The sequence below is a fragment of the Strix uralensis genome, chromosome 11 (genome assembly GCF_047716275.1).
Source record: "Strix uralensis isolate ZFMK-TIS-50842 chromosome 11, bStrUra1, whole genome shotgun sequence".
In the NCBI taxonomy this organism is placed as follows: Eukaryota; Metazoa; Chordata; class Aves; order Strigiformes; family Strigidae; genus Strix; species Strix uralensis.
In genome coordinates, this window is record NC_133982.1 from 20369825 (window position 1) to 20395747 (window position 25923).

The 25923-nt window shown below is 38.8% G+C and overlaps 2 protein-coding genes across 3 annotated transcripts in view; both read right to left on the reverse strand.

The window, feature by feature from the left end:
- Nucleotides 1–13822, reverse strand: part of MEX3B (mex-3 RNA binding family member B) — a 38534-nt gene extending 24712 nt beyond the window's left edge. Inside the window, exon 1 of the mRNA XM_074880734.1 lies at nucleotides 13715–13822. The gene's annotated coding sequence lies outside the window, so the exon portion shown is untranslated. The remainder of the gene's footprint in view (nucleotides 1–13714) is intronic.
- Nucleotides 13823–22580: 8758 nt separating this feature from the next.
- The window catches only part of EFL1 (elongation factor like GTPase 1), a 79720-nt gene continuing 76377 nt past the window's right edge, over nucleotides 22581–25923 (reverse strand). For both annotated transcript variants that reach the window (XM_074880105.1, XM_074880106.1), the window contains exon 20: nucleotides 22581–23140. In XM_074880105.1, the coding sequence (XP_074736206.1) occupies nucleotides 22952–23140 (189 nt within the window). In that variant the 3' untranslated portion in view covers nucleotides 22581–22951. The remainder of the gene's footprint in view (nucleotides 23141–25923) is intronic.

Consider the following 25923-nt stretch of genomic DNA (forward strand, 5'->3'; position numbering starts at 1 on the left):
AAAATCTGAGAGATGGGAACACATTGAGAAAACATTTTCAAAATAAAATCCAACATAGTTATTAATGATAAGGAGATTCTACCATTGCAGTAAAGAAATCTGGAGAGCAAAGACCAGTTCCAGTGCATGATGCAGACATTATGAGGTGGGAAGAAATACAGACGAGGCCACCTGGTTCTGAGTTTGGTATCTAAAGCATCCAACTGGCTTTCAAACAAGTGCTCCTCATTTTGAAAATGACTTCTGAAATCATCGCCAGTGTACTTTTAGACCAGCTTCTCTTCCTTCAGGCTGTTTTTGTGTTAACACGGAAGTGACATAAAGGAACAGCCCTGTACCTTAAAGCAAGGTACCTAAGTGGCGCATGGCTGCGTGGCACAGGCATGTGTCCACATGTAGCTGGAGTCTGTGTAATTCCAAGAAACTGGGGACAAGATCTTCAAAACTGTTTGAGATTGCTGACCTCACCCTACTCAACATCAAAATGTTCACTCTTAATGGGAGATCTACACAGATGCTGAGCAAGCTCTTGAAAAGTGCCTCAAAGGATGTTTGGTAGTATTTGAAAAGGGGTGGGCTATGGTGTTCACGTGCTGTCTTTGCCTGTGGACATACTCATCTGCTTGTGACAGCTGCATCTAAAGAAAGTCTTAGCAAACACTCTTTCCTAATTAAAGATGGACCAGCAAGTTTCTGAAATTCTTTAACTAGGAAAGAAGCCTCCTTTCCAGGCTTGTCACATGAGGCAGCCTGAGACAGGGTGGGCTCAACTTGTCACATCACCTTTCTCTGAGCTGCTAAATGTCTTTCATTGTGGCTTACAAGAAAGTGCTTAACGCTACCTGGGAGTTGGTACAGCACTGATCAAGTTGAGGAACTGGGAATGTATCAAATCATGATCAGGTTAGAAGATGCCTCCTTAACTCGCTGCAAAATCACTACTTATCTACCAGGCAAATAAAAATCCTGAAACACCCAAGTACTGAAACATCTGAGGCTTTGCTGCCAGACATCTCAAAACAAGGGAGAAAGGGAACAAGTAGCTAGCAGGAACCATAAAAATGAAGGAGATGAACTTAGAGAGCATTAGCTGTCTGGATAACCTGGGGGGAGAAAGAGAACCAGGGAGAGCTGGAAGCAAGTTCCTGATGAGGAACCAATGGAAGTAGTCATAGGGCTAAAAGGCTGGACTGAGTGCAGGCGAGAAGATGGTGCTCCAGCTGGTTCTGCTGTGGTAAGAGCAGGTAGGTCCAGACCTGCATGTTGTATCTGACAGCAGCAGGAGCAGATCAGCCAAAGCCCAAAGGTCCCGTTTCCTCAGCTACCCCTAATAAAAATGAATGTGGCACAGGAAAGGATGGTGAAGGCAAGCAAGTGCTCTGCGTAAAATGTTTTGCTGAGTTTTCCATGGGCTGTCAGCAGCTCTTTGAGCACTTCAGGACAGTCAGAAAAAAAAGAAAAAGAAAATCCCAAACCACAGGCCAAGCTGAAGGCAAAGCAGTGAGGGTTGAGCACAACAGCCTGCAAAGGGTGCCCCTGAGTAGCTGCAGATTACAAGAAAAAGAGTGTGTGAAGAATTAAGACTTGCCTTTGCAGGATCCAGTGGCTGGAGACACAAAGGTGCACAAGGGGGAAGGGAAGCAGAACCCAGGCTCCATGCCAACCCAGATAACCAAGGGGACCGGAGGAAGGAAACCACAAAGCTCTGCAGTAAACACAGGGATTAGGAGAGGGGTAGATGAACCAGTCAGACAAAGTAAGTGACCCAAAACTCTCTTCTCAAAACTCAGATAAGATTTGTGTTTTAAAACATACTCAGTGCTCTCCTCTCCTCCCACTTCCTATAGATTTTTCTTTTTTTTTTTTTTTTAACACTTTCTGGTTTTGGCCAGGAACAGATAAGAAAGTGCCAGGATACTGCTAGGAAATCTGTCTGTTCTCACAGTGTTTCTGGCCCAACCAGGAGTAGGAGGGAGCTGGACTCTCAAGAGAGAGTCTGTTTCCATTTAATTTCCAGGCCAGTTCTGCAGACTTACAAGGTCAGGATAAGGTGCCAGACTTCTGGGTGCTGCTAAAAAAAAAAACCTTGAGCCCTTGGAAACTTGTTCCTTCTCAGTTGTCAGGAGAAATGTAAACACAAAGGGAAGAGACGTGAGGAAACAGTGGTGTCACTGGTAGGCTACTGGCATCCCATTAGGAAACATGGAAGGTTAAAGCCCCCCATGCCACCTTCTTTTCCAAACCACCTCTTTCTTTCTGAGGCCAGGTCTCTGTTTTGTAACAGAAGGTACATGAGCTTACTTAAAGCATTAACTCAGGGACAGCTCCTGGGTTGCACAGTACCAAGCAGACACTAAATACAAATGATTTCGTTAACTATTCAGTGTTTCTCCCAGTTCTGTACTTTACACCTTAAAAAAAATAAATTGGAGAAACATTTATCATTGTGAGTTGGGTGATGTAGGTAACATCTGGTTAAAATGCCAGCATATGCTGCAGGGTTTGCTAAGCGAGGGGCCCTTGCAGGCTACTCACTTATTTGCTATAATTCCCTGGGGTAGCTGGGGGTGTTTTGGAGAGGACAGAGAGGAAAAGTGTTCAGGGGCTGATGACTGAAAGGCAGGAAAAGCCTCCCTGAGAGCAAGCAGAAGTAAAAGCAAAGCCTTGTGGGAACTGTCAGCGGGGGTGTAACTTGCTAGAGGTTTGGTTTTCTCCCCTCCTCCCATGGCAGCAGAGCCTGCATCAGTATCATTCTGACTTTCAGCTCCTGTTACGGCACTACTGTGTTTGTGTAACTCTTCTCCACAGACCAGCCCTGACAAAAGCTTAAAGAACTTTGTGATGACTCTACATGTCATTAAGCAAATGGGGAAACGGTGCTGAACCTGTCACTCAAAAAGGGCTTGTGGAATCGGTAGAGGAATTTGTCTAGCTTTTCTTTAGCACTTCCCTGGGGTTAAATTCTCAGCCCTTTTGAATATATTTATTTTCTTTCAGCATACCAAAGAAACTACCAATTTAAAAAGATCTGCTTTACAAAAACTCAACCCATCCATAATCAAAGACAAATCCCATTTTCTGGAATTCAGGGTAGGGAAGAAGCAAGGATCCATATTTTAGATTTTGGAAGAAACAGTCACCTTACCTCTAGATGCAATTCAGACCTTTATTATTTTCAGATTTTTATTCTTCTAATGGAGGAAAGTTACTTCAGCCCAACTTTTTCTATGCTGCCAGCACCACTTTCACCCAGTCCAAAGGAAGCAACACCTATCCCCGCTCTCTGTTTATACAACTGACATGCCCAAAGCAGAATGACTGCAGCAAGATGTCCCATACCAGGCACAGAGCTAGCAAGAGACAGAAAAACAGGATATAAAAGCAAATGCTTGACTTAAGGTAAGTGACGGCAACACATGACGCGTAACAAAAAAAACTTAGTAACTCCAAAACACTTCTGAGCAAAAGTAAATTCAGAATTACCATATCTTAATGCAAGCTCACACTGAGCTTATCAAAAGACACTGGGTAGGAATAGGATTTGTCTCTCCCAATATTGTTTATAGAGCATATTTAAGAAACAAGTATCATACTTCCAACATCTGACTCCAGCAGAAATAAGAATTTCTGAATCCACCTGCATGTTTCCGAGACTTTCTAAGGTTTGAGAATCCTTGTAACAGGAGAAACTTCTTTGTAGGTAAAACCAGACGTAACAGATGTTCACATTTAGACATGCTTTCCTCCCTACACATGTATTTTTTCTGTTTATTTAGGAATTCTGTGCCCTCCCCTGCCAGTAGGATTGGCATCTAAGACCTTCTGTGGTCCAACAGGTCTTAGAAGGTCTCTCTGGAGAAATCTCCCTTCTGAAAGATTCCTGTGTGTCTAGCAAGGGCATACGTGTGAAAGCAAGAAGCTGTCTTGGAGATATCCTTGAAGGTATTCAAAACCCGACTGTGCATGGTCCTGGGTAACCTGCTCTAGGTGACCCTGCCTGAGCACAGGGATTGAACAAGATGACCTTCAGAGGTCCCTTCCAATCTCAACCTCTCTGTGATTCTCTTGATACAAAGCCCAGGGCTGTGGGTTATGGAGAGAAGCAGAAATGGAGATTTTTCACGCTCTCCTGTCCTCATTTGTCTCTGCACATCCCATGCCTCTTTTCCCCAGTTATCCCTGCTCTGATGAGCAACCGCTTCATTCCCTTTCCTCTCTGTATTACCATGCAGGTGAACCCTGAAAACAACTTTGCAACAATTCACCATGAGTTTCTACTCAGACATGGCAAACAAAGAAAACACAGTTGCAATTTTGTCAGTCAAGACATTTTGGAGATACCCATGGGGAAACTGTCCGGAAGCAAACATTGAAAAGCTAGCAATAGAAGGGCTGCTTATAATACAGACATTCATATACCTCTCCCAAACTTGGACTTGCCTTCCTAGAAGATATACCATATTTAAATTATTTTTTAAGAACCTAGGAAAGATGTGAAAAAAAGCTCACCATGACAGACAAGGTGCAACCTTAACTGTGAAGCAGCTACAAGATTTCCAGTTGCCAGCTATGCCACAGCATCTCTCTGAACCTGTTTTAAATGGCACAGATAATAAAAAACCCTACAGGTTTTATTAAAAAGTAACAAATATTGTGCATATGCCTGCTTTATCTACAAAATGTTTAGAATCAGAAACAAAGAAAGAGTGAAGGCTAAACATTCATAAATGGTACAGGTAATGGAAACCTGGACTGTTAGTTTTCAGCGCTGCACAGATGGTAGGAAACAAGGGCACAAATGGATATCCAAAAAAACACCATAAAAGACATTTAATTTTCTGACTCTCAGCTTAATAAACATGTGGAAATACTTTCCAGGCATGTTAGTTAAAAGTAGTCATAATATGCATGAATGCTAAAAGAAGGCCCAGGGCTGGGAGAGGAATCAAGGATGAACTGTCTGACGGAGTTCATTACATAAGGTGTCATCTACCATCTCAGAAGAAAGGATTTTAAAACCCTCTAAAGATACAGGGCATTTTCTAAAAACAACTTTTAAACATCAGCATCTTGTTTTGACATTATTCAAATAGCAGTAGTTTCTATTATCCAGAAGGGCAACCTCTTTGATGTTACATGCTGCCAGATAATTACCAGAATTGTACAGCCGGCTTAATGTTAGAATTATTTGGTTGTGTTTAAGTACTGTGGGTTTTAACATTGGCAGAAATGCTCAAGGCCTCCAATTGGTACAATTTTAAGTCATAAGTAGTAATTGTAAATTAACATTCTGAATGTTATTTGGTCACCCCATAAATTCCTTAGCACTGTAATACTTTTTTCAGTGCACTGAGCCTTGACCTAATGACTACCCTCTAGTGATTCAAGAGTGAAGTTTATGTTTGTAGGCACTGAACTTTAAGGAATCTTTGAACAAAAGCCGTAAGGCAGGTATGTAATGCATCTAACAGTCCACTGGGGAACTCAGCAAAAACACTAATGCTTTAGCCAGTCATGTAGCTTTAGGATTCAGAAGATAAAATACCCTAATTATTAAACCACCCTTTCTTCCCAATAATTTTAAATCACAGACTGAATAAACATTTTGGCTAGTTCAGTAACTACATATATATCTCTATATATCCAGGAAAGGAAGAGTTAATGAATGTAGCAGATGACGGAGAGTTTCACCAGCCTTCCTACAATCCAACGGCTGGTAGGCCCTTGACAGCAGCAGCTGCAGGCTCGCTCACAGCCTGCTCCTCAGCTCAGCTGTCATATTACATATCGGGATACAAGGAACCTCTCTTGGCCTAACAGCTGTCTCCCTTAATGGATTGCCCAGTTCACTGCTTCCAGACATCATCAGTTTCTCCCCGCTCAAATCCTCTTTGCACACATTTGTGCAGCTTCGAGCTCAAACCTGCCCTGGGGATAGAGGAATGGTCAAATTCTGGACTACCTTTGCACAGGCGAGAGACAGAATCATTCTGTTCCGGCATTCAGGCTGGAAACCAGATAATCCTGGAAGTGAGCTGAACCGGTCACAGTGTGAAGTTTTCAGAGAAAGCAGTTATAATTTCATAACAAACTTCAAAATAAGTATGGTAAACATGTGCCTAAGTCAAAGACTTCTCTTTGAAGGATACCACAGATAGCCATCTTCCTAAGCAGATTTTTACTTCCTTTAGGGGAAACAAAATATCGCGGATAAGTGCTGAGACGTGTCTCTAAGTGAACTCTTATTCAAAAGTGAGGCTCTTATCTTTACAATCTTCTCACTGTGATAGGAGTGGGGTAAGCAAAGCCAAGGTTAGATACTGTTCAGCTAACAATAGAAGCATGTGGTGCCTTTCAGAACATGAATGCCAGTTTTTTACTGCAGGTGCTCTTGTGGTGTGGCCACAGGAGGAAAGCGATAACTGACATCCTTTTCCATTCAATTTACAGTCAAAAGAGTGTTTGTAATTTAGTAGTTGACTGGCTGAAGCTCAGCCCATATGGTAGCTGTTGTTCAGCGAAGGAAAAAAAAAAAAGTACAGTACTTAAACCGGAAAGAACAGACAGTCTGTGCATCAACTCAAAGCTTCAAGGGGGTTCTGGCCCACTTTCATTCATATTTAAATGTGCATGTTCACACTGGGGATGGGGACACCAAGACACATTTCCTAATATTGCAAATTACTGCTTTACTTTATGTCTTGTGTGTTATATACAAAGAGAAAGAAAAAGTGAATGCAGATTTGCATCAGTGTCCCATGAGGAATGCTGAAGGTTAGAAGCAAAACCAGCTGGAAAATACATAAAGAACACAACACAGACTACAGTCTGGTTCTTTTTTCAGAATATTTCTCTCCCATTTGCCTTCTGATCAGCAGCGTTAAAAGGCCCAGAAGTCACTCTCTACGGCACGTAATTCTGAACACCAAGAAAATAAACACAAACTGCACAGATCGTTTTAAATCTATGAGGTGAAATGTAATTCTGAATGGAAATGTCTGGACCTATGAAGAAAAAAAAAAAAATCACTGTTTTTTTCTTTTCAGTTTTTTAAGAAAAAGATAGGCTGTTACCAACATTTCTTTAAAAACATTTTCAAAAGTTTAAAATGGCAAATACCTCCCATGGACTCTCATGGAGAAAACAATACTTCAAACAAGAAACTGAAAGAATGACATTAAAATGAAAAGGGTAGAATGATGAATTCAGGTTAGTTTTAGCTTGGGGCAAGTATTCCAAAATAAAAAAATGATCAATACAGGGTGCACCAGCTGCTTGCAAAGAACATGCAATCTTGCTGGTCCTGTGACTTATATTCTACAGCTATGGAAATTCCCAAGAAAACAAGGAATAAAGGAAAATGGGCAAAGAGAAAAAGCAGGAAGCTGGAAGGCAGGAAAGGAAAAGTGGACAAAGCAGATCTTTTTCACGCTTGGATTTCACTACTGTCCAGCCAAGGTTTTTAAGACATTTATGGTATCACTGGGGACCTGGAATTGATACATGACTCAAAGTCAAGATGTGGTTATTAAAATTGTGATTATCAAATCACAAGTGCAGGGCTTGTGAAATCATGCTTTTCCTGTGCAAATGAATCCAAGAGATAAGAGCTTCACAGAACTTGTATTTGCACATCACTCTACACATTGGCAGCTACTGCCAAGCAGCTTCAATTTTTGTCCATTTTCCCTTTAGTTTAGGATAGGACACAGATCACATTAATAAGTCAAAAAGGACACATGCCAGTCTGAAATAAAATCAGTCAAAAAAGGTCAAAACCAATTACTACAGTCTTCCAACTAGTTCCCAAACTGTCCAGTGTGTGTACCTTGCAATCATACCTTCTTAGGAATGGTTTTCTCTTCCTCTTGCTTGTGAAAAGCCATACCAACATAACAGGAAACGGTCTGAATATGCAGGAGAAAGAGTGAAAGTGACTGTACACAAATCACTCTCAGACACACAAGTGATCCGAAAACACTGGTTTGATTTGGTTGATTTTAATGCCATTATATGAAGCACTAATTGGGTGTTAGAAATTAACACCAGTAACACAGAAGACCCGTATCACCCAAAAGGTAAAATGCACACAAGCCAACACATGGAAGGACCAATAAAAGAAAGAGGCTTTCCTTGCTTCAACCCAGTAATAGGCTGTGGCAAGAATATTAAATTCTTCAGACTCAGAAAAATCACAGGTCATCACCCCTTGCAATACCCTGGATGACAACATGAAGGTATTTATTAGAGAAACTGCTAAGCACCATTCAGAGGTATTTTGAAAGAACCATTTGCAAGAAGCTCCACTGAAAACATGCTGTGTTAAATGAGAAAATTGTCTTTGTTGGTTCATGCAAAATTGGCCTTTTCTCTAAATGAAGGCTGTTTGCTGTGGGCAAACTGATACATTTTGATTTTTTGCACTGATTCTGCAATTTAAAAGTTGGTCATTGTGGAGAAGACCAGTTGTGTTTCAGGCTAATTCATTAAAGCTATTTAATTAATGATCTAAAGCTATTTAGATCACAGAATTAAAAGAAAACACCTAAGTTACAGCTCAGCTAGATGCACATACTGTATGGGTTGGCATATAATGGACATGTTAGGAATATTAAGTGAGGCTGTGAGTATCCAAAAAATATCCTTAAGTAGTGGTTTGGAGCAGCTAAAAGTTAGTTACGCATCTAACAATATTAATATAAGCATGTTGTTATTCCATACTACATTTCCGATGGTTTTATTAGCAAGGCCAGTAGTCAACATTAGTGATTTACAGTCTGTAAAAAGGATGATGTCATTGAAATGTGAAGAAGGTCAGAATCCCCAAAGACAAATTATCTTAACAATAGAGTGAGATCATTACATATACTTATCTGCTCCAAGGGGCAATAATCAGACCTACATGTAAAGCCTATGCTGAGCATTAGATAAAAGCTACAGAGGCAGCACTTTCTCCAACGTAATACAGTAGAGTGCTATAGATTTTGCTCTGAGCTTCACTCATGAAAACGCTTACCCTGCAAGGGTCCCAATCCCATTTATTGTTGCTAAAACATTACAAAGAAAATGTTATAAGCATATGTAAGCTTGAATAGAAGATCTGGCTCCATTTCAAATAGAAGCACTGATACGTACATGGAACTAAATAATGGGGCTCATTAAAAAAGGAGAGTTTGCCTTTGAACTTTCATGTCAGGTTTAATACACAGCTTTTCCCTGCACTGAAATTCTACAGGCTGGTTAAGATCCAAATCTGCATACCATAGGTTCTCAACCAGAATAAATCAGTTCAACTTCTCTGGTATAGAAGAGCTACAACATTAGCTAACTAATGTTAGCTACCAAGACAAGAGAATTACACAAGTTTATAGTATCTGAGCAAACATCCACATTTTTGTTATTCCCCGAGTAATTTCTACAGAATCCTACTGGTTGTATCTTCATTACCTCCCACAACATTTTCCTATGGATATGGGGGATGAAGGTTGCTGTGCTGTGGTAAAAAGCTGTCTCTGTAGAACAGAGAGTGATGCTAATCTGAAATAGGAATGAGAAACTCATCAAAAATTAAGGAAATTTTTAAAAATGATGAATTATTCTGTAACACAAGGTCTCCTCTTATTTAGAAGTGATAAGCGTTGAATTGTTAGCTTGCCTCTTTCATCTGAAATAAAATAAATATAAATTGCCAAAGTTCAGTGCTTCTGAAGTGAAAAAGAAGTCCTACATAGGAGGTTTAATAAAGAATTGCAATTGTGCTCCCGCATGAGCTAACTAGCTTCCTGGATGTGGGTGTTTCATTTAAACTTCTAAGAGGACATCAAAACACATTTACATGAATATAGATCATTGCTTCCGCTGGGTGATTTAAATGCATCTTACAGCTGCGGAGAAAGATTTTCTCAGTATTCAAAACATCCTTAAGAAAAGGAATTTTTAAGTTACTACTTTCTTCTTATACACATCAATAAAAGTAGACCCACCTCTGAACCCCCATATTCTCTTAGCAGCAACCCTCATCTTCCTTCCATTTGTCCTGTACCAGAACTTCTGCCCGACATTTCATGGCACATTCTGAGTTTACAGTGAATGCTCCTCCAGGTGGTAGACATGCTTCACAGTTATTCCCACCTGATGCTATCACAATATTCCAGCACAGCCTATGAAGTTTCCAAAATCAGGTCTTTCCATTACTGACTAATATTGGTGTGCTGGAAGACCGACCATCATGAAGAAAGAGACCCCTCTACAAAGTATGTTGCCTTTGGTTATTCCTTCTAGAAGGCTAGGATAATGTTTTTTTTTTTTTTAAAAAAAACAAGCAAACAAAAGCCAAGGCTGTTTCTTTAGCAGGAAGTGCTGAGAGTGGAAACTCAGTTTTGGACTTCTCTCATGAGGTAGTTAAATGTTTGCTCACTTTGCAGATCATCTGTGTGGGTGAACGTGAATGATGCAGCCCTATCAGTTGATCTTGGGAATGTGGTCCACTGAAGAACCATCTGCCCTGAGGGACCCAACAGGGTGTATGTATGGAAGGCTGTATGAATTAATGCCGCATAAACGGATAATGACTTCTGATTAGATATTATAATACATCCCCGAGCAATCAGCATAGAAGAAAACACCCCAGATTTTGCCACCAGTTCCTCCTCTGCTACACAATCCACAAGTCATTCATTCCACTTCCCACAAGTATGCATTTAGCTTTTTAAAAAACAGTGTACAGCAAATTATGTAGTGTTCGAAAAGACATTTACCAGGGCTGAAGGGAAAGAGAAAACACGTTTTTTGATAACTTGATGAGTTCCTGGGATGTTCTCTCCTATTTTTATATTTCAAAAGAAAAGCAGCATGCTCTTTGGGAGTGTCATTATAAGTCAGTGATGAGTATCATCACCAAGAGCTTTGATATAGCAGCATCAGAAAAGGAAATATGACATAATAGGGGAAGTCCCCGTCTTTGCCTTGCAACACTGAAAATATTCCTATGATTCAAAATATTTGTTTAAATCCTCAGAGTAAAAGGGATGCAAAATAAACAAACTCCCCTTACTTTGCTATAGTTCTAAAAAGCTTTTTAGAGAGTAACACCACAAAACCAACAGAGCTCAAAGTCATGGAAAATATCCTCTGATATGGACATTACCAAAAGTTGCAGAATTTCAATCTCTAAGTATCAGGAAATCATTATTTCTGCAAACCTCCTCTGTAACAACTCCATCAACCTTTCCAAAATAGTATTTGTTGTAGCAAATAGGCCTCTGAACCTACTGAATTCTTATTTTCTCATCTATAATGTTACCTCTGGTTGCACAACTTTGAAAAGTGAAGTTTGCCCATTTATCCAGTAATCACCTTTCTCTCTTCTGGCCCCATTACTGCTTCATCTACAACAGCATTTATTGTCAACAAAAGCAGAGTAAAAAGCTTACACTGTGACTTTTTGCCCTTTCCTTACTTATTCAGGATGATTAAAGCTGATCTGAAATAATTTCAAATTGATTTTTACATCTGAAATATCAAACAGAACAACTTGTTGTTTCTCTCCCTTTTGTTGAAGTGCTGGATAATGATGTTGTGCGAGACAAACATTAAGTCTTTCTCACTGAGCAAAGAAGAAAGGTTGATTCATATGAACCAGTGAGAGAAGGAAAGCTCTAGTTCAGTTTGATGTCTCACTTGGTATCACTTGCCCAGTCCCCCAAAGATTTAGCCTAAGCACTTTGATTCACAGAAGTGATGACTTGAGACTTCTCTAGTAAAAGCACAGTACACATACACTTGTTTTCTCTGAGCCAAGCTAGGGGCTAAAGGATGGTTGTATTTTGAGAAAATCTTTATAAAAATCCAAGGTCTAAAAATAAAAAAAATATTCTTTAAACACTTACCCCAATAAAAAGCAGGGGTAACTCAGCATACATCCAGCAAGGAGGGAAGGATCAAGACTAGCATTTCCCCCCACAACAGCTTGGTATTTTAGCAGATTTACTGTCAGCCTCCAGCCCTTCTGCTTTGGATCATGCAGACTCAGATCAAGAATTAAATCTAGAGAAAAAGGCATCTGTTCAGGGACTATTAGCAGCTCTTTGTTTTATAAAGTGACCAATGTTTCTAAAGGATTCAACATTTTAAACTTTTTAAATACGGATTTTGCAAGAAGATTATCTGCAATAAAAAAAACCACCACCACTTTATAAAAAGTATTACAAAAGTCACTTTTACAGTTACAGTAAAAGACCACAACACAGACATTAAAAGTCTGTCCTTGAAAACCACGGGTCTTTCATTTACTTGGTGGTTTGGGATTTTTTGTTTGTTGGTTTTAAAGTAAAATACTATATTTGGGGATTCTTGTATGCATTTGGTTTTTTCTGCCATCATGGTGAAGCTGCAAACATTTTCATGTTTTTCTCTAATTTGATGCCAACATCAAGCTGGAAACTTTTTTTTTTTTTTTTTTTTTATGAAAACAGAGATTCTGATGAAATACAAGACCTGAGGTTTTTAGGAAAAACAAAGTATCACAAGATTTGTCATAAAAACATGAAGTTGGCAACAGTAACAGTCTCCTCATGCACAGTAGCTTGCTATTTATAGGAGTGCTCACAAGTCTGCAGACATATTTCTGCTCTCCAGTTAAGCCTATGAAGAAAAATGCTCAGCTAGCATTATCACAGATACCTGTCACTTTGTACGTCAAGAACAAAATGCAAGTGGCACAAAAACCAGATCCTCATCTGGCAGAAATCAAACAGGACTCAATTGAAGTCACATAAACCACAATTAATTACCCAAAACGAGATTCTGGTCCTAAAAATCTATGTGTACTAAAAACTGAAGGTTAGGCTGTATTACATACCACACTTCCATGTAATCAGCTGCAGAAGGAGGCAACACAAGGGAGTCAATCTGCCACACCAATGCAAATGCCATGCCAGTCCCGTGGCTGCACTGAAGTGTCTGACAAAACACATATGATCTTTCAACTCTTCAGTGACCTTCTTCACTGAACAGCTCCTTTGCTCCTTCCAACCCAACATGAAAGCTAATCTCCAAGTCTTTTGGCCTCTGCTTTCTTCTGGCTGCCTGCTCACAGGACACACACTCTCTGCTTTAACAGCGCCAATAGCATGGACTGGGGAACTTGTCTCTTTTGACTGTCTAAGAGAGAACCACACATAATATGACAATGACATTGCTCAAGTCCAGACTACTAATATCAATACTAAATCTGTTTATACAACAAGAGCAAGGGAACTTTAAAGTTACTTCACCTTTCAGACATGTTTAGAAGATGCAGCTGTCTGCCATTTTTTTAGTTAGCTAGGAGGAAATACATAGTTCTTTCTAGCCAGAGAAATATATGTTACCTGCAAGCTCTAGAGTAAAAGCAGAGCTCAGCTTATCAGCCACCAAGTCTTGCCTACATAGTTAGGTATCTTCCTTTGTCAATCACAGTTTTAGCATCTTCTCTTTGGCTTGGAAGAAATTATGTTGATAATCTCAAGCACAAGTGTTACCTATCAGTTACTGTACTTGCCTTTTCTATATCCTAAACTCTTCTAGACCAGGTTGGCAGAGGCTTCTTCATGTGCTTTTGGGTGCTCAACTGAGAACCACAAAACCAAAAAAATAATTAAGGTGTTTCCCTTATAGCATTCTCTTACATAAGAGGAGAGTAAGCTCTGTAATTTCAAGACCCTGGGCCTCCTACCTTCATGCAGCCTGTGGATCTCAGATCAATCCGTTCAAAATACGCTTGCATGCAGTTCTTCAGGCTCCACCTGTCCCAGCAGCAAGATTCAATAGAAGCCACAATTCACTGCTGGGTCCTGGCAGAAAGGGATTAAAAAGGTTATTTAGAGCTGCTTTCTATACAGTCAGTAAACTGGTACTCAGGGAATTGCTACTGCTGGGAACGCACAGCTCCCTTCCACTATGCTCCCTGAAAGGATGAGTTTGCCACAGTCAAAGGGTTTCTAGGAAATCTACAGGAAGGCGAGGGAGACAGAGAAACAAGCTACAGAGGCTTGTTTCTTCATGCTTTCCTTTGCAGAAGTAAGGCTGTGCAGAAGGCATGCCCTGACTGGTAATTACATTCTGTCTGTCAAGGCTGCGTATCTTCCATATAGCATACTTGCACACTATCTATTATTGAACACTTCTAGAGCAACAAAGCAATCTCATTATGCAATTAACAGTTACTACGAAGGCAGCCATACGAGTGTGATGTTATTTTTTTCTGCAGCATTTTAAAATTTCTCCTCCAGCCTTTCCCTTTCACACCAGCTGCAGTGGAATTACTCACTGGCCTTGATACTTACAATGTTGGATGTGACAGGAACAGACTAGACATTGTTTTAACGCAGGAAGGTTAATTTAAAATAACCTTCCTAAACTGTTCATACTGCATGACAGCAACATTACAAGGAGAAGACATGGATTCATAAATAGGATCAGCTTTCATTCCCCAGACCAGTGATAGCAGCACTTGTCATGAACATACTGTGCCTAGTCTCCAGGGGAAGTGCAGCTTCAGCTGCCTCTTACACAGCTCCTTCTGTCAGTCACTCCATGAAGCAATGCCTATTTTTCTTCTAAAGAGTTACTCTCTTGACCTCCTAAAGGTAAACACTACCATGACAAGAGATGAAAGTCAGAAAACAATTAGCTGCAGGTATGCTCCATAACATGCCTGCTACTCTATTTCAGCACCAGTTGGCTCTGGATATGTCTGTATCACTGAGTAAATAAATCAGCCTTTGGAATTAGGTTCATTGTTATAAAATCATCGAAAGGAGAATTACAGAAATAAACAAAAAGGACTTAAGGTCAAACACGTATATTAGAGGCAACCAGAAACCACTGCTTAATGGTTGTATCACTCCTGCCGTGAAAAGTTGTGAGCGGTTTTTTGTCATCTCAGTCTCTACTCCTGCATGACTGACCTTGACTTTGCATCCTTGCCTTTGAACAAAGTAGGAATAAAATCTCAAGAGAATTCAGGCAGTAAGTCTAGCCAAAAAGTTATACTGCCTTCAGATGTGGCAAAGGAGTGGGACTCTGGCAGCAGCAATGCAGAGGGACCTTGGCAGGCTTGACAGGTGGCCCCATGCAAACCTCATGAAGTTCAACAAGGCCAAGTGCAACATCCTGCCCATGGGTCGGGGCAATCCCAAGCACAAATACAGGCTGGGTGAGGAGTGGATTGAGAGCAGCCTTGTGAAGGACCTGGGGGTATTAGCGGATGGAAACCTGACTGTGAGCCAGCATTGTGCACTCACAGCCCAGAAAGCCAACGGTATCCTGGGCTGCATCAGAAGTGTGGCCAGCAGGTCGAGGGAGGGGATTCTCCCCCTCTACTCTGCTCTCATGAGACCCCACCTGCAGTGCTGTGTCCAGTTTTGGGGGCCCCCAGCATAAGAAGGACACAGACCTGCTGGAGTGGGTCCAGAGGAGGCCACGAAGATGATCAGGGACTGGAGCACCTCCCCTGCAAGGACAGGCTGAGAGAGTTGGAAGTTGTTCAGCCTGGAGAAGAGAAGGCTCCAGGGAGACCTTCTAGTGGCCTTCCAGTACTTAAAGGGGGCTACTCTATCAGGAAGTGTAGGGATAGGATGAGGGGTAACAGTTTTAAACTGCAAGAGAGTAGATTCAGATTAGCTATAAAGAAGAAATTCTTTCCTGTGAGGGCGATGAGACACTGGCACAGGTTGCCCAGAGAAGCTGTGGCTGCCCCCTCCCTGGCAGTGCTCAAGGCCAGGTTGGACGGGGCTTTGAGCAACCTGGGCTAGTGGAAGGTGTCCCTGCCCATGGCAGGGGGGTTGGAACTAGATGATCTTTAAGGTCCCCTCCAACCCAAACCATTCTATGATTCTATGACTTTCTTAAGTCCTCTTTAAGCATGATTAAATCTGCCTCTTCATCGTGATCAACCTTCTTATAGCTCCACTAAGGACGGCATTTGGGTTTGCATTGCATGATGGCCACTCCAAACTATTTTCCTGGATCCTACAATTACAAGACAGCTGAATGGTCCCTTTTTCAAATGCTGTGAAATCATCACTACAGAAAAAAATTCCTTTCATAGGGCACACCAAGTTAGAAGGCTAGCGACCATTTTGTACTAAAACCCTCTGAAAAGCTTGTTGCTTACTCCGCAGCCTTCTTTTTACATTAAGATTGTGGGCTTTTCCTTCTTTTTTTAAGCAAGTTATAACCCAGAATTATTGTTTTCAGGAGAATGTGTCAGAAGGGACAATGATACACATAACTGTCATGGAGTCATCACTAAAGCCCAAAAGTTTCTTAAGACTTGTCTCTAAGTCTGAGGCCTTTGCTACAGCAAAACAAATGACAAAATATTCCAGGGTAGCAGTTTACACTGGCATAAATCATTCAGAAAGCAATGAAACAAGAGTGATTTATTCATTACCTGACTTAATTTATTACAGTGTAAAAGAACCATATGAAAAATTCTGGAAAGAGCTCTCCACAGATGGGAAAAAGCCAGCACTGAATTGGTGATGATGATCAATCTGCCTCCCATTTGTAATTCCACTTGAGAAGATGCATATTTTAGCTGTGCTTTGTGGCCACTTCACAAAAAAGTAGCATAACATTACTGAATTCCCCTCCCTCTCGGGGAATAGCAAACGTGTTTGTGAGCATGTAGGAAATGCAGGGTTTAAAAAGGCTATAGATTCTTTTGACGAAAGTTTTATTTTTGCTGCCTGTGTAGATTATTATTTATTGTTAGCCTTTTACACCAGCAGCTTTTCTGAGGGAAAAAAATGCATGTAGATATCTCACTAGAGAACAGTGAGACATACCACTTTTGTAAGGGTGAAGGACAAGCCTTTTATATGGCCATCAAAAATGCTAACAGGAAAACACTACTGAATTTTGCTCCTTTTTTTTGTTCAAATTCCTGTATCAGCAAGTCTTTACAAAGATAAGCAGTTTCAGTAAAAAGTAGTAAGTTGATAATGAAACTACTCCTCTAAAGAATCAGTGGGGGGTTATGGAGTTGGATCCTTGGTAAAACAGGAAAAGAAGGAGGAGGGATGAGAGAGGGGGAGGAAGGATAAATTAACAATAAATAAATAAATAAAGCTCCTGTAGGAAAACAGCATCTGTTGAAACAGAAAAGTCTCTGCCAAACAGCCCAAACCACAGTACTTCATGGTATCTATTTTTTCCTCCTGTTAGTCATGGTTTGCAGGAGTTTTATAATTACGGAATGATACAGCTGTAACAGGCCAATGCCCCCCCCCCGCCCTTTTCATTAGTTTATTAACAAACTATAAAAATCAATATTAATTTTTTATTGCATCTACTTTTCAGTAGATCCAAACTAGCACAAAACAAGTCAAAAAGCACACTCACAATAGAGGATATGACTAAGCCACATCAAGTAGATAAGAGACCAAAATTCAGAAATACTGCTAAATCAAAATGGTATTTACATGTAAATGTTTTATCTTGCATGTAAACCATTTGTCTAAGCACCAGTAAAATCAGCCAGGCCTACACAGACATCTCACGTTAACACTGTAAGTATTTTCCTTCTCAGGCCTGTACTGAAGATGCAAATCACAGATACTGCAAATTTGAGGAGTAAAACTGCAAACTGGTGAAGAATAGCACCATAAGAAATGTATGCATTTTATATCATTTTACAGACATATCTATGCATGGTTTAAGAGATTCTACTCCACATTCTGTCAATGCTTCCCCAAACTCATTGGATCCCACACTGAAGAAAATTCCCAAGAAGCTTGAGTTATGGCTGTGGAAATGGCATCAGCTTTTCTTAAATACACCTTGTGCTTTGTAACACTACCAACATGGATGTTTGTGTCTTATACCCCTCAGTCACAGCTGAGATGTCATAACTGAATCTGAAGAATTCAACTGTATGCTTGAAATTCAAAAAATAATAATTAAAAATAAAAAAGCTGTTTTGGACAAAAATGTGTATTTACGTGGCTTTCTGCATATTCTAGTAAGATTCATATCTGGTGGGGTGGGGGAGGAAATACAGGAAGAAAATATTCCTGTCTGAAATTGAAAGCTTTAGTGCATCCATTATTTTTAAAATAATTCTTAGTTTAAAACATTAGTTTTCAGGTCACTTTTCCTGTCAATGATAACCTGTATTACACACAAATTTAATGAAAAGGCTTTCAGATCCAGAGAAAAGCTTAGCTATAGTCAAGATAAGAGAATAACAATAACGCAAAACCCCTCAAATTACAGAGTTAAGAGAACATTTACTACCTGGAAAATTTATGTAAGTATTTGATCTTTAAAAATTATGTTTCAGAATTGTTTTCATTTCCATGGATTTTACATATCAGAAGCAATGTCATTTAATGAAAATTTCTTATAAGCATCCTATAAGTGGGGATCTAGTAGTATGCAGTAAAAAAAATTAACATTTAACCCCCCCCAAGGAAGGATTTAAAAACATTCAATGAATATCAAAGGACTATGTGTCAACATTACAACAGGTACTAAGAAGACCTCACTATATTCTTGACTGTCCTTATCCTATACATGATGCAACAAAAAAACCCTATAGTCCCTTGCCTAGTTTCAACTCTTGAGTTTTCACAGGCAGTCTGGTATGAACAAAAATCAAAATGAATCAGAAGCTATGTGAGAATTCAAACCAAGCATTTAAAAAAAATGGTGCTGACAAAATAACCCAGCTCATTCACATCCTCTCCTCCACATGCTCTTCTACTTCTATTTCTGCTTTCAAAGGAAACTAGGAAGAAGCACAGAAAAATCTACACAGCGTTCTGAACCAAACTAAAGTTAGAAAGGAGAAACCCTAATAAAAGAAGCAAAACCTTTAGATAACCTGACCAAAGAATTTAGGCTGATATGACCAGGGACAGGAGAAAAGTCATCTGAATTCCCAATTTGCATTCCGTTGCCAAGTCACACTGTGGAAGGTTTTAAGTAGACCTGCAAGCTTCTGTTCTTCAGGTTGTGTCATCTGTAAATGGTACTTGTCTGGCAGTAGGTTTGTAAATGAAAAAAGTTTCAGACAGCTATATTTGAGGAACACCTCTCTAATAAGAATGCTGTTTTACTCCCAGAACTGCCAAGTACAGTGTGTTCACCTCCTGTGTAAAGTAAGAGAAGGAAACTGATGTCCAGTCATTTATACTGGAGACATTTATTCCCCTCAGTCTGTGGAAACAAAGAATAAGCAGGCACTTAGCAAAAGCTGAGGTTCTTTCATCCTCATGGGTCTCAGGTAGTTGCACAAACAGGTGAGTCCTTGCATGCACAAAAACGTAATTTTTCTATTGCCATGCCTGGCTGTACCAAACTCATTAGTTTAAGGTTTCCTTTTAATTTGGCTGTCTGAAAGATCAGCTAAAGATTCCTCAAGTAGGAAATTAAAGAATTTCCCTGCCCACAGCTTTTCATGAGAAGAATCTTGTTGCTTATTTGTCATCTATTGTAAAGCCTGACTTGACCCACCTCTCCTCTCTTATGCTACTGGAAGAACTACTCAAGAAGATTGCAAGGCACTTGAACTGTGCTGCTCACAACCTTCCTATAGACTTATTATGGCTTTCTCCATATACTCATAACTCAACACCACGCAGAGAAAACCAGAGGCATGCACTGCGAGAAATGTAAAGGGAATTTATAATTGTGACTGCTTAACCAACCCCAAATTGTTAGAGAGTTGTCTCAACTCAAAACAATGGCCATTTGGAGTGCAAGAATTCTGCCAGGACCCCTATGCTATCAGTATTCAATCTAATAAAGCATTCCAAAATCACTTACAGCCGAAGCTACTCTTCCATGCTGTAACTTTATCAGAAGTACAGTGTACAGTTCAAATGTTGCATGTTTCTCTCTTCTTGTTGGCACTGCAGCTGACTTTATGGAGTGACACACTCTATCCCCCACAGAATAAGCTGACAAATATTAGTGTCTCAAACAAGAAGAGTTACTAAGGTTACTAGGGAGTCAAGAGATTGTATTCAGACCTAATTTGGGAACTACATGTTTTGGTAGATATATAGTGCTTCTCTGGTGTTTTTGCTCTCATCAGTTGTAACGTAAGGCTGCAGATGAACTCCTAAACTAACATGAAGAAAACTCAACACAGATTTCAGTTATACTTTGATTTCTCTTTTGGACTCCTGCTTTAAAATGTAAGTGAAGATTGTTGAAAGAAAGAAAAAAATATGTGGAAAAAAATACTGAATCACCTAAGATTACTAGTGGTTGAGAAAATGAAAGATTTTTAAAGCAAGAAGATAAAAGAACTGTGGCCAGAGACAAGAGAAACGGGCTTGCTGGCCACTGCTTGGTCTTTATTCTTCTCTGAGGAAATCTAGCTCCTATTTTTGTATTTTCTTTCTACAAAGTGGAATAATTTGGATTATCACATGGCTTGCCCAGTGCATAGTTATCATTCTTTAATAAATATTACCACATAGAAGCTGTCATTTTTATACATTATCAATTGTAAGGAGCTTTGATTCTACTAAAGCCAGTACAGCCAAATCACGTCAATTGAGTCCATAGTTTTTTGAAAGTTAAAAGTGTACTGAACATTTACACATATAAAATACTTTAAAGACTGTGTATGTTTATTTTAAATATGTATTATATTTACCAATAAAGCTGGCAATGGAAAATGAAATTATATAATGACTAGCTTTCAATTAAATCTTTCCATGGCTTGTTCCACCAGCAAATTATTTATCCCACTTTGCAGAGATTTTTCAAAATTATGTCATATTGTTATATATGTGTAACAAAGCTGGGGAAAAACAACTACATCAAGTTACTTTTTGAATAACCCAGAGAAAAATGGTTAGAGATTCATGGCACCTAACCAATTAGATTCTCTTCCTACTAGTAGCCATTACTAAAGAAAAAAGATCTTAAATATTGCTGCTAGCACATCTTGCAGGTTGGTTTGATCTTCTTCTGCTAGTTAGTGGAATTTTTGCTCTTTACAAATAATAGTGTGGCAACATCCTGAATTATCATCTTTATCCTGCTGGAGATGCAATCCAAAAATACACCATAATAAAACATGAAAGCTACTGTTAAATCTTTTTTAAAAATCTATGTTAATGCTATTTCTGCTTACTCAAGTATAGTAGATGATGGTTAACAACTATGTAGTCATAACAATGACCAACCTGTCCATCTCTACATCACCTATTCAAGGACCTTTGTGACTGCAGGCCAGACATCCCTAACTCAGTGCTGGATTCAGCTAGCAGGGTAGCTGTATTAGCCAAGGTCTCATCACAAACATTTATGTCTTGACTACTTTATGCAGGCTGCAGTAAGTTACCACACCTTCCATGGCCATACCAGCTGGCAGTGCCCAAACGACATAAGTATGTTTGTTCCAAGTTCTAATAGGGTTGCTGTGCAGACACCCCTTGCAAAACACCACCAATTTCTGGAACAACCTTCTAAGAAAGGCAAATATTTCATTTGCTTGAATAATTCATAAATACAATCTTAAAAGGAAACATTTCCATAATGAAAGCAAACAAGCTGGAAAAGAAAAGGCTGCTAGCTAAAATAAAAGTTAAGCATTCAAAATCATTCTACTGGCAAAACAGGTAACAGTTTTCTTTCCCATAAGCAAAACTGATACGAGTGAATTCTACCTGCTGCATTAATTGACACACAAAGAATATTTATTCAGAAAGACCAAGAAGGTGCTAAAGGAGTACAAGGTAATCGCAAATTAAAGAAATAGCTATATTCTGGAAAGAAAAGGACAACCTATTTGCATGGTTATCTGAAACAGAACTGTTTGCAATTAGCAATGACAAGAGGTAGCAGAAAGTCAGTTGGCACAAGATTTAAGGACTTTTTTCCCATTCATTTAACTAAATATCAGAAACTCTTCAGGGACACCAATCTATTCAGTCTTAACCTTCTAGGATTCTTGTCCTTTCCTTTTACAAATCTAAGCAGTCAAATGAGAAGATAATTCATGCAGCATGTTTCTCTTCTATCCAAGGTTTCCATTCTTCTGAACTAAAACTTATGCCCTATGAGGACTTTTTTCCTGTTAGTCTTGGTCTGAATCATTCTGGAGCCTTCTGCATCCTAGACACCTGCAAACAGCAAGACATTCTGTATTTTTTTGCAAGTGCTTCCCTTCACTGAATTCAAGACAACAGGCTGAATGGGTAAAATTTCTGCAAGTCTGTAAACACTCACAGAGGATTGGCAGACGTAGCTGTGTGACTAGTTCAGAGATGGCAGCTCCCAGTTTAGGATAATCCTATAAATTTTTTAATGTGTTCTAAGGAGGGAAAAAAGAAAAATCTTGCTTGGTTTGCAGTGCTGTCTTCCACATGTGCTATTTTTGCCCTCTGATTTAAAGAAGATACATTACTGTTGTAACTGCTTGCATAAGGAACAGAGCAAAACAAATAGTTTAGGATCACCCAAAAGGCTTACATCTATTTGCATATAGGTAAGTATGGAAAGTACTGGTGAGTAACAAACACATTACAGAAATTAAACAAATTTAAAAAACAGAGTCAAAAACATTAAGGAGCTAAATTCAGTACATAGTTTATTTGAAACCAACTAGCTAACCAGCTCTAACTGTAATTACATCTGATAAATCAGAAAGAAACAAATTAAATTAGGAGTTCCTAATCTTGTGACAGAAAGCTCAAAAGGACAGTAAGTTTTAAAAATTGAGACCAATTGCAATGAATATGCCTATATTTTATTTAAATAAATAAACTATTTTCTCTGTATAAAAGTTGAAAGGCTTAAGTTTATTAAAACATAAGCCACAGACATTATAGCATGTAAGAAAAGTGTGTCAAAGAACAAAGTCCCGATGAAATTTTGAATCTGCTGCATAGAAAATAATCCACCCGCACTTAGCTGAGTCAGGAGAAAAAGGAAGCAGACACAGCTACTTATTTCTACTGAGAGTTCTTTGCTTTTCAGCATGCTCCACAATTTTTTCTTCTACATAAAGTCCCTTTCGCTTTCTTACTGCATTCATGTACTTGCGGGCCTGGTTCTCTGAGTCTGCCTTTTCCCCAAAGTGCAAATATTCTTCCTCAGTGGTTGGTACCCAGAAGGGGTCACTTGAAATGATCTATAAAGAAAAAAAAAAGTAAAGTAGTACAAAGGTTTATTAATACATTTCAGATAATCAGTCTCTGAAGTAGAGAAATATGAAAGTAGAGCAGACAAGAGTTTTCTGGAAAGACTACAATTAGCTATTTAAGCAGAAAACAAGAGTTAAGATACATTATGTAGCACGTGCTATAAGAAGCCCACAATAGCTTTTCAAATTCAGTTGCATTTATCTGCATATGAATTTTTTTTGAAAGCAAATTTAATTGCCAGTCGGCAAACAATGCCAAATAATGTTCAAAAAATTCTCAGTTTTCAAGAACAAACTCCTTATTTAGAATATTATTTCACTATGATTTTATTAGAATTTATAAGAACTGAAGGTTTCTGCTCATTTCTATGCCCTATGTTCTTCAATCCCTATGAGTTGGACAGATGGTTTAAAAGTCATTGTTTCTGGTGCTAACATATTTAGTAGAGCTGTTCTTGCAGCTTAATATCTCAGGGGCCCTCTCTAGAAGAGATTTCAGAACTAACGTCATCAGAGATTAGCTGGATAGGTCTTTATACCCAGTTCACCCTATATACACCACAGTTCTCAGACTACCATAGAGAGTATGCCAAAGATATAGTTAATCTTACCAATTCTTTAAAACCTTTCCTCATTCCATTCTGCACAGCAAAGCTACAACATTTTTAATTCCTCAAGAAAATCTGAAGAGATCTTTACACTCTACCTTTGGACTATGTAGATTTCACACAAATTCTAGGCTCAATGCTTAATGAGCTAGCCAAAGATAACAATTTATTCCATTACTGTCAGTGCCTCTCATATTACTTTAAGAAGTTTTAGCTTTCCAAATAAATGTTATAAGACCTAAAGGGAGGACCCCTCCCCTGCCCCCAATTCTAAGCTCCTAAGAATCCACCTCAGTTCTACTCATGTTAACCTGTTGCAGGCACCAGAAATTACTCCTAAGTCATTAAGTGATCATCAAGTCTTAAACTCATATAATGTATATGTGTAAACAAATCTGGGAAATGCTCCCTAGTGAACTGATGTCTGGGTGATGAACCAAAATTGTATAGGGTTATAGTCCTGAGATTGAATCTTCCTTCCCGTTAGTGGACAACTAACCATAAAACAGAGTAGAAAATACTGCAGTTAATGAGCATTAAGGAACTTAGTGAAAAATAACAAGATCACCTTCCAAGAACACTAAACACGAGCATTAGGAACAGATAAAATTGACCATATTATGTTACTCAGATTCTGTTGCAAATTTCAGAAATACTTATTTCACTTAAAAGATTGTAGATTTCCTCACAAGATGCAGTTACAGGTAATATATTTTTACCAAAAAAACCGAAGGTAATACTGTATCCATTTCTTAAACAAAATTCTCACGGAAAAAGAAGTGCAGACAAGTATTAGTTACTCTAAGAATCGAGATAGTTATACAATAATTAAGGACATCACTCTATAATCACTTCTGAAATATGTAACATTATCACTAACAGTAATAACTGACAAGGAGGGAACAAAGTTCCCTAAACTACTAATTTTAGCTTAGTGTTATAAACCTTTTCTAGTGTTATAAACTTTTTCTTCTGACAAATACTTTTAATTGCCATATGATATTTCAAACTAAGCAAATTCTCTTAAAGCTTAGTTAAGTTACAGGAACTAGCAAGAACAGAAATTAAGAAACAATGGCTTAAAGTGGATCATTTTCCCCAGAAACATAAAAAATTGTAAAGTCCTAATTTAATATGTCATCTTAAATAACACCTAATGCTATCAAACAAATTACACTTTATGGGGAGTTAGGAAAATGACTGTGGCAGAAGATGGCTATTTTGTATTAGGTAACATTATAGATTCAATCCTGAAAAATAGTATGCTAAGCCCCTAAAGCAACAAAAACAGTTCTACTTTGTTACAGTTAAATGTATATACAGTCCCGGTAACTTGTGCTGAAAGTGACATGCAATCTCAATTATCTAGGTGGGAAATGACTATGCATAGGGCTGTCTGGCTGAAAACCAAAAGCAAGCAGAGCTCAGAAATAAACAGTATGAAACTTAGCCTTCCAAATGTTTCTACATTTATTTTTAACATAAAAGTTAGGACTGTCTAACCATAGAAGAATCTGCCTGAGTCATACCCATTCTGATGTCTTGTACAGGGCCTTACAACCAATGCCTAGAAACTTAAAGCTTACATAAAAAAAATAAAGCTCAATAAAAAAAGAATGGTCCTTACTCTTGGAGAGCTTGAAAGTTTTACCATTATTTTATGCACTAGAAATAAAAACTACGGGGGTTTTTCCAACTTTTGGGCAAAAGGCTGCCCCCCAAAAAAAAAACTTGATGAAGTTGTAGTGATGTTCATACTGAACATCTTAACGATGGAAAAACACCAGGGACTTCCCCATTCATGATCTGCCTAAAGAGCTGAACAAAGAAAAATTTCAAAGTCCAAGAACACATGAATAAGAAAAGGTGATTCATGCTCAATGGATTTGCTCCCGACTGTACCGCTGAGGGAGATTATACAGCTCCAGACTATGATAACTTAAAAAGGCTGTTACTATCCCCTTTGATGAAGTTGGTTTTTTATATTAGCAAGAAATCTAACACCCAGAAGTTATGCCCAGAGAAACTGTGAAATAGTGGTTCTTGAAGAATGAATGTGACAGAGGAATCCAAAAGTATATAAAACTGAACTTACAGATCTAATCTTCCTGTAAATATTTAGATACAGTAGTGATGGATGCTTTAGAAAATCCCCAGGTTTGA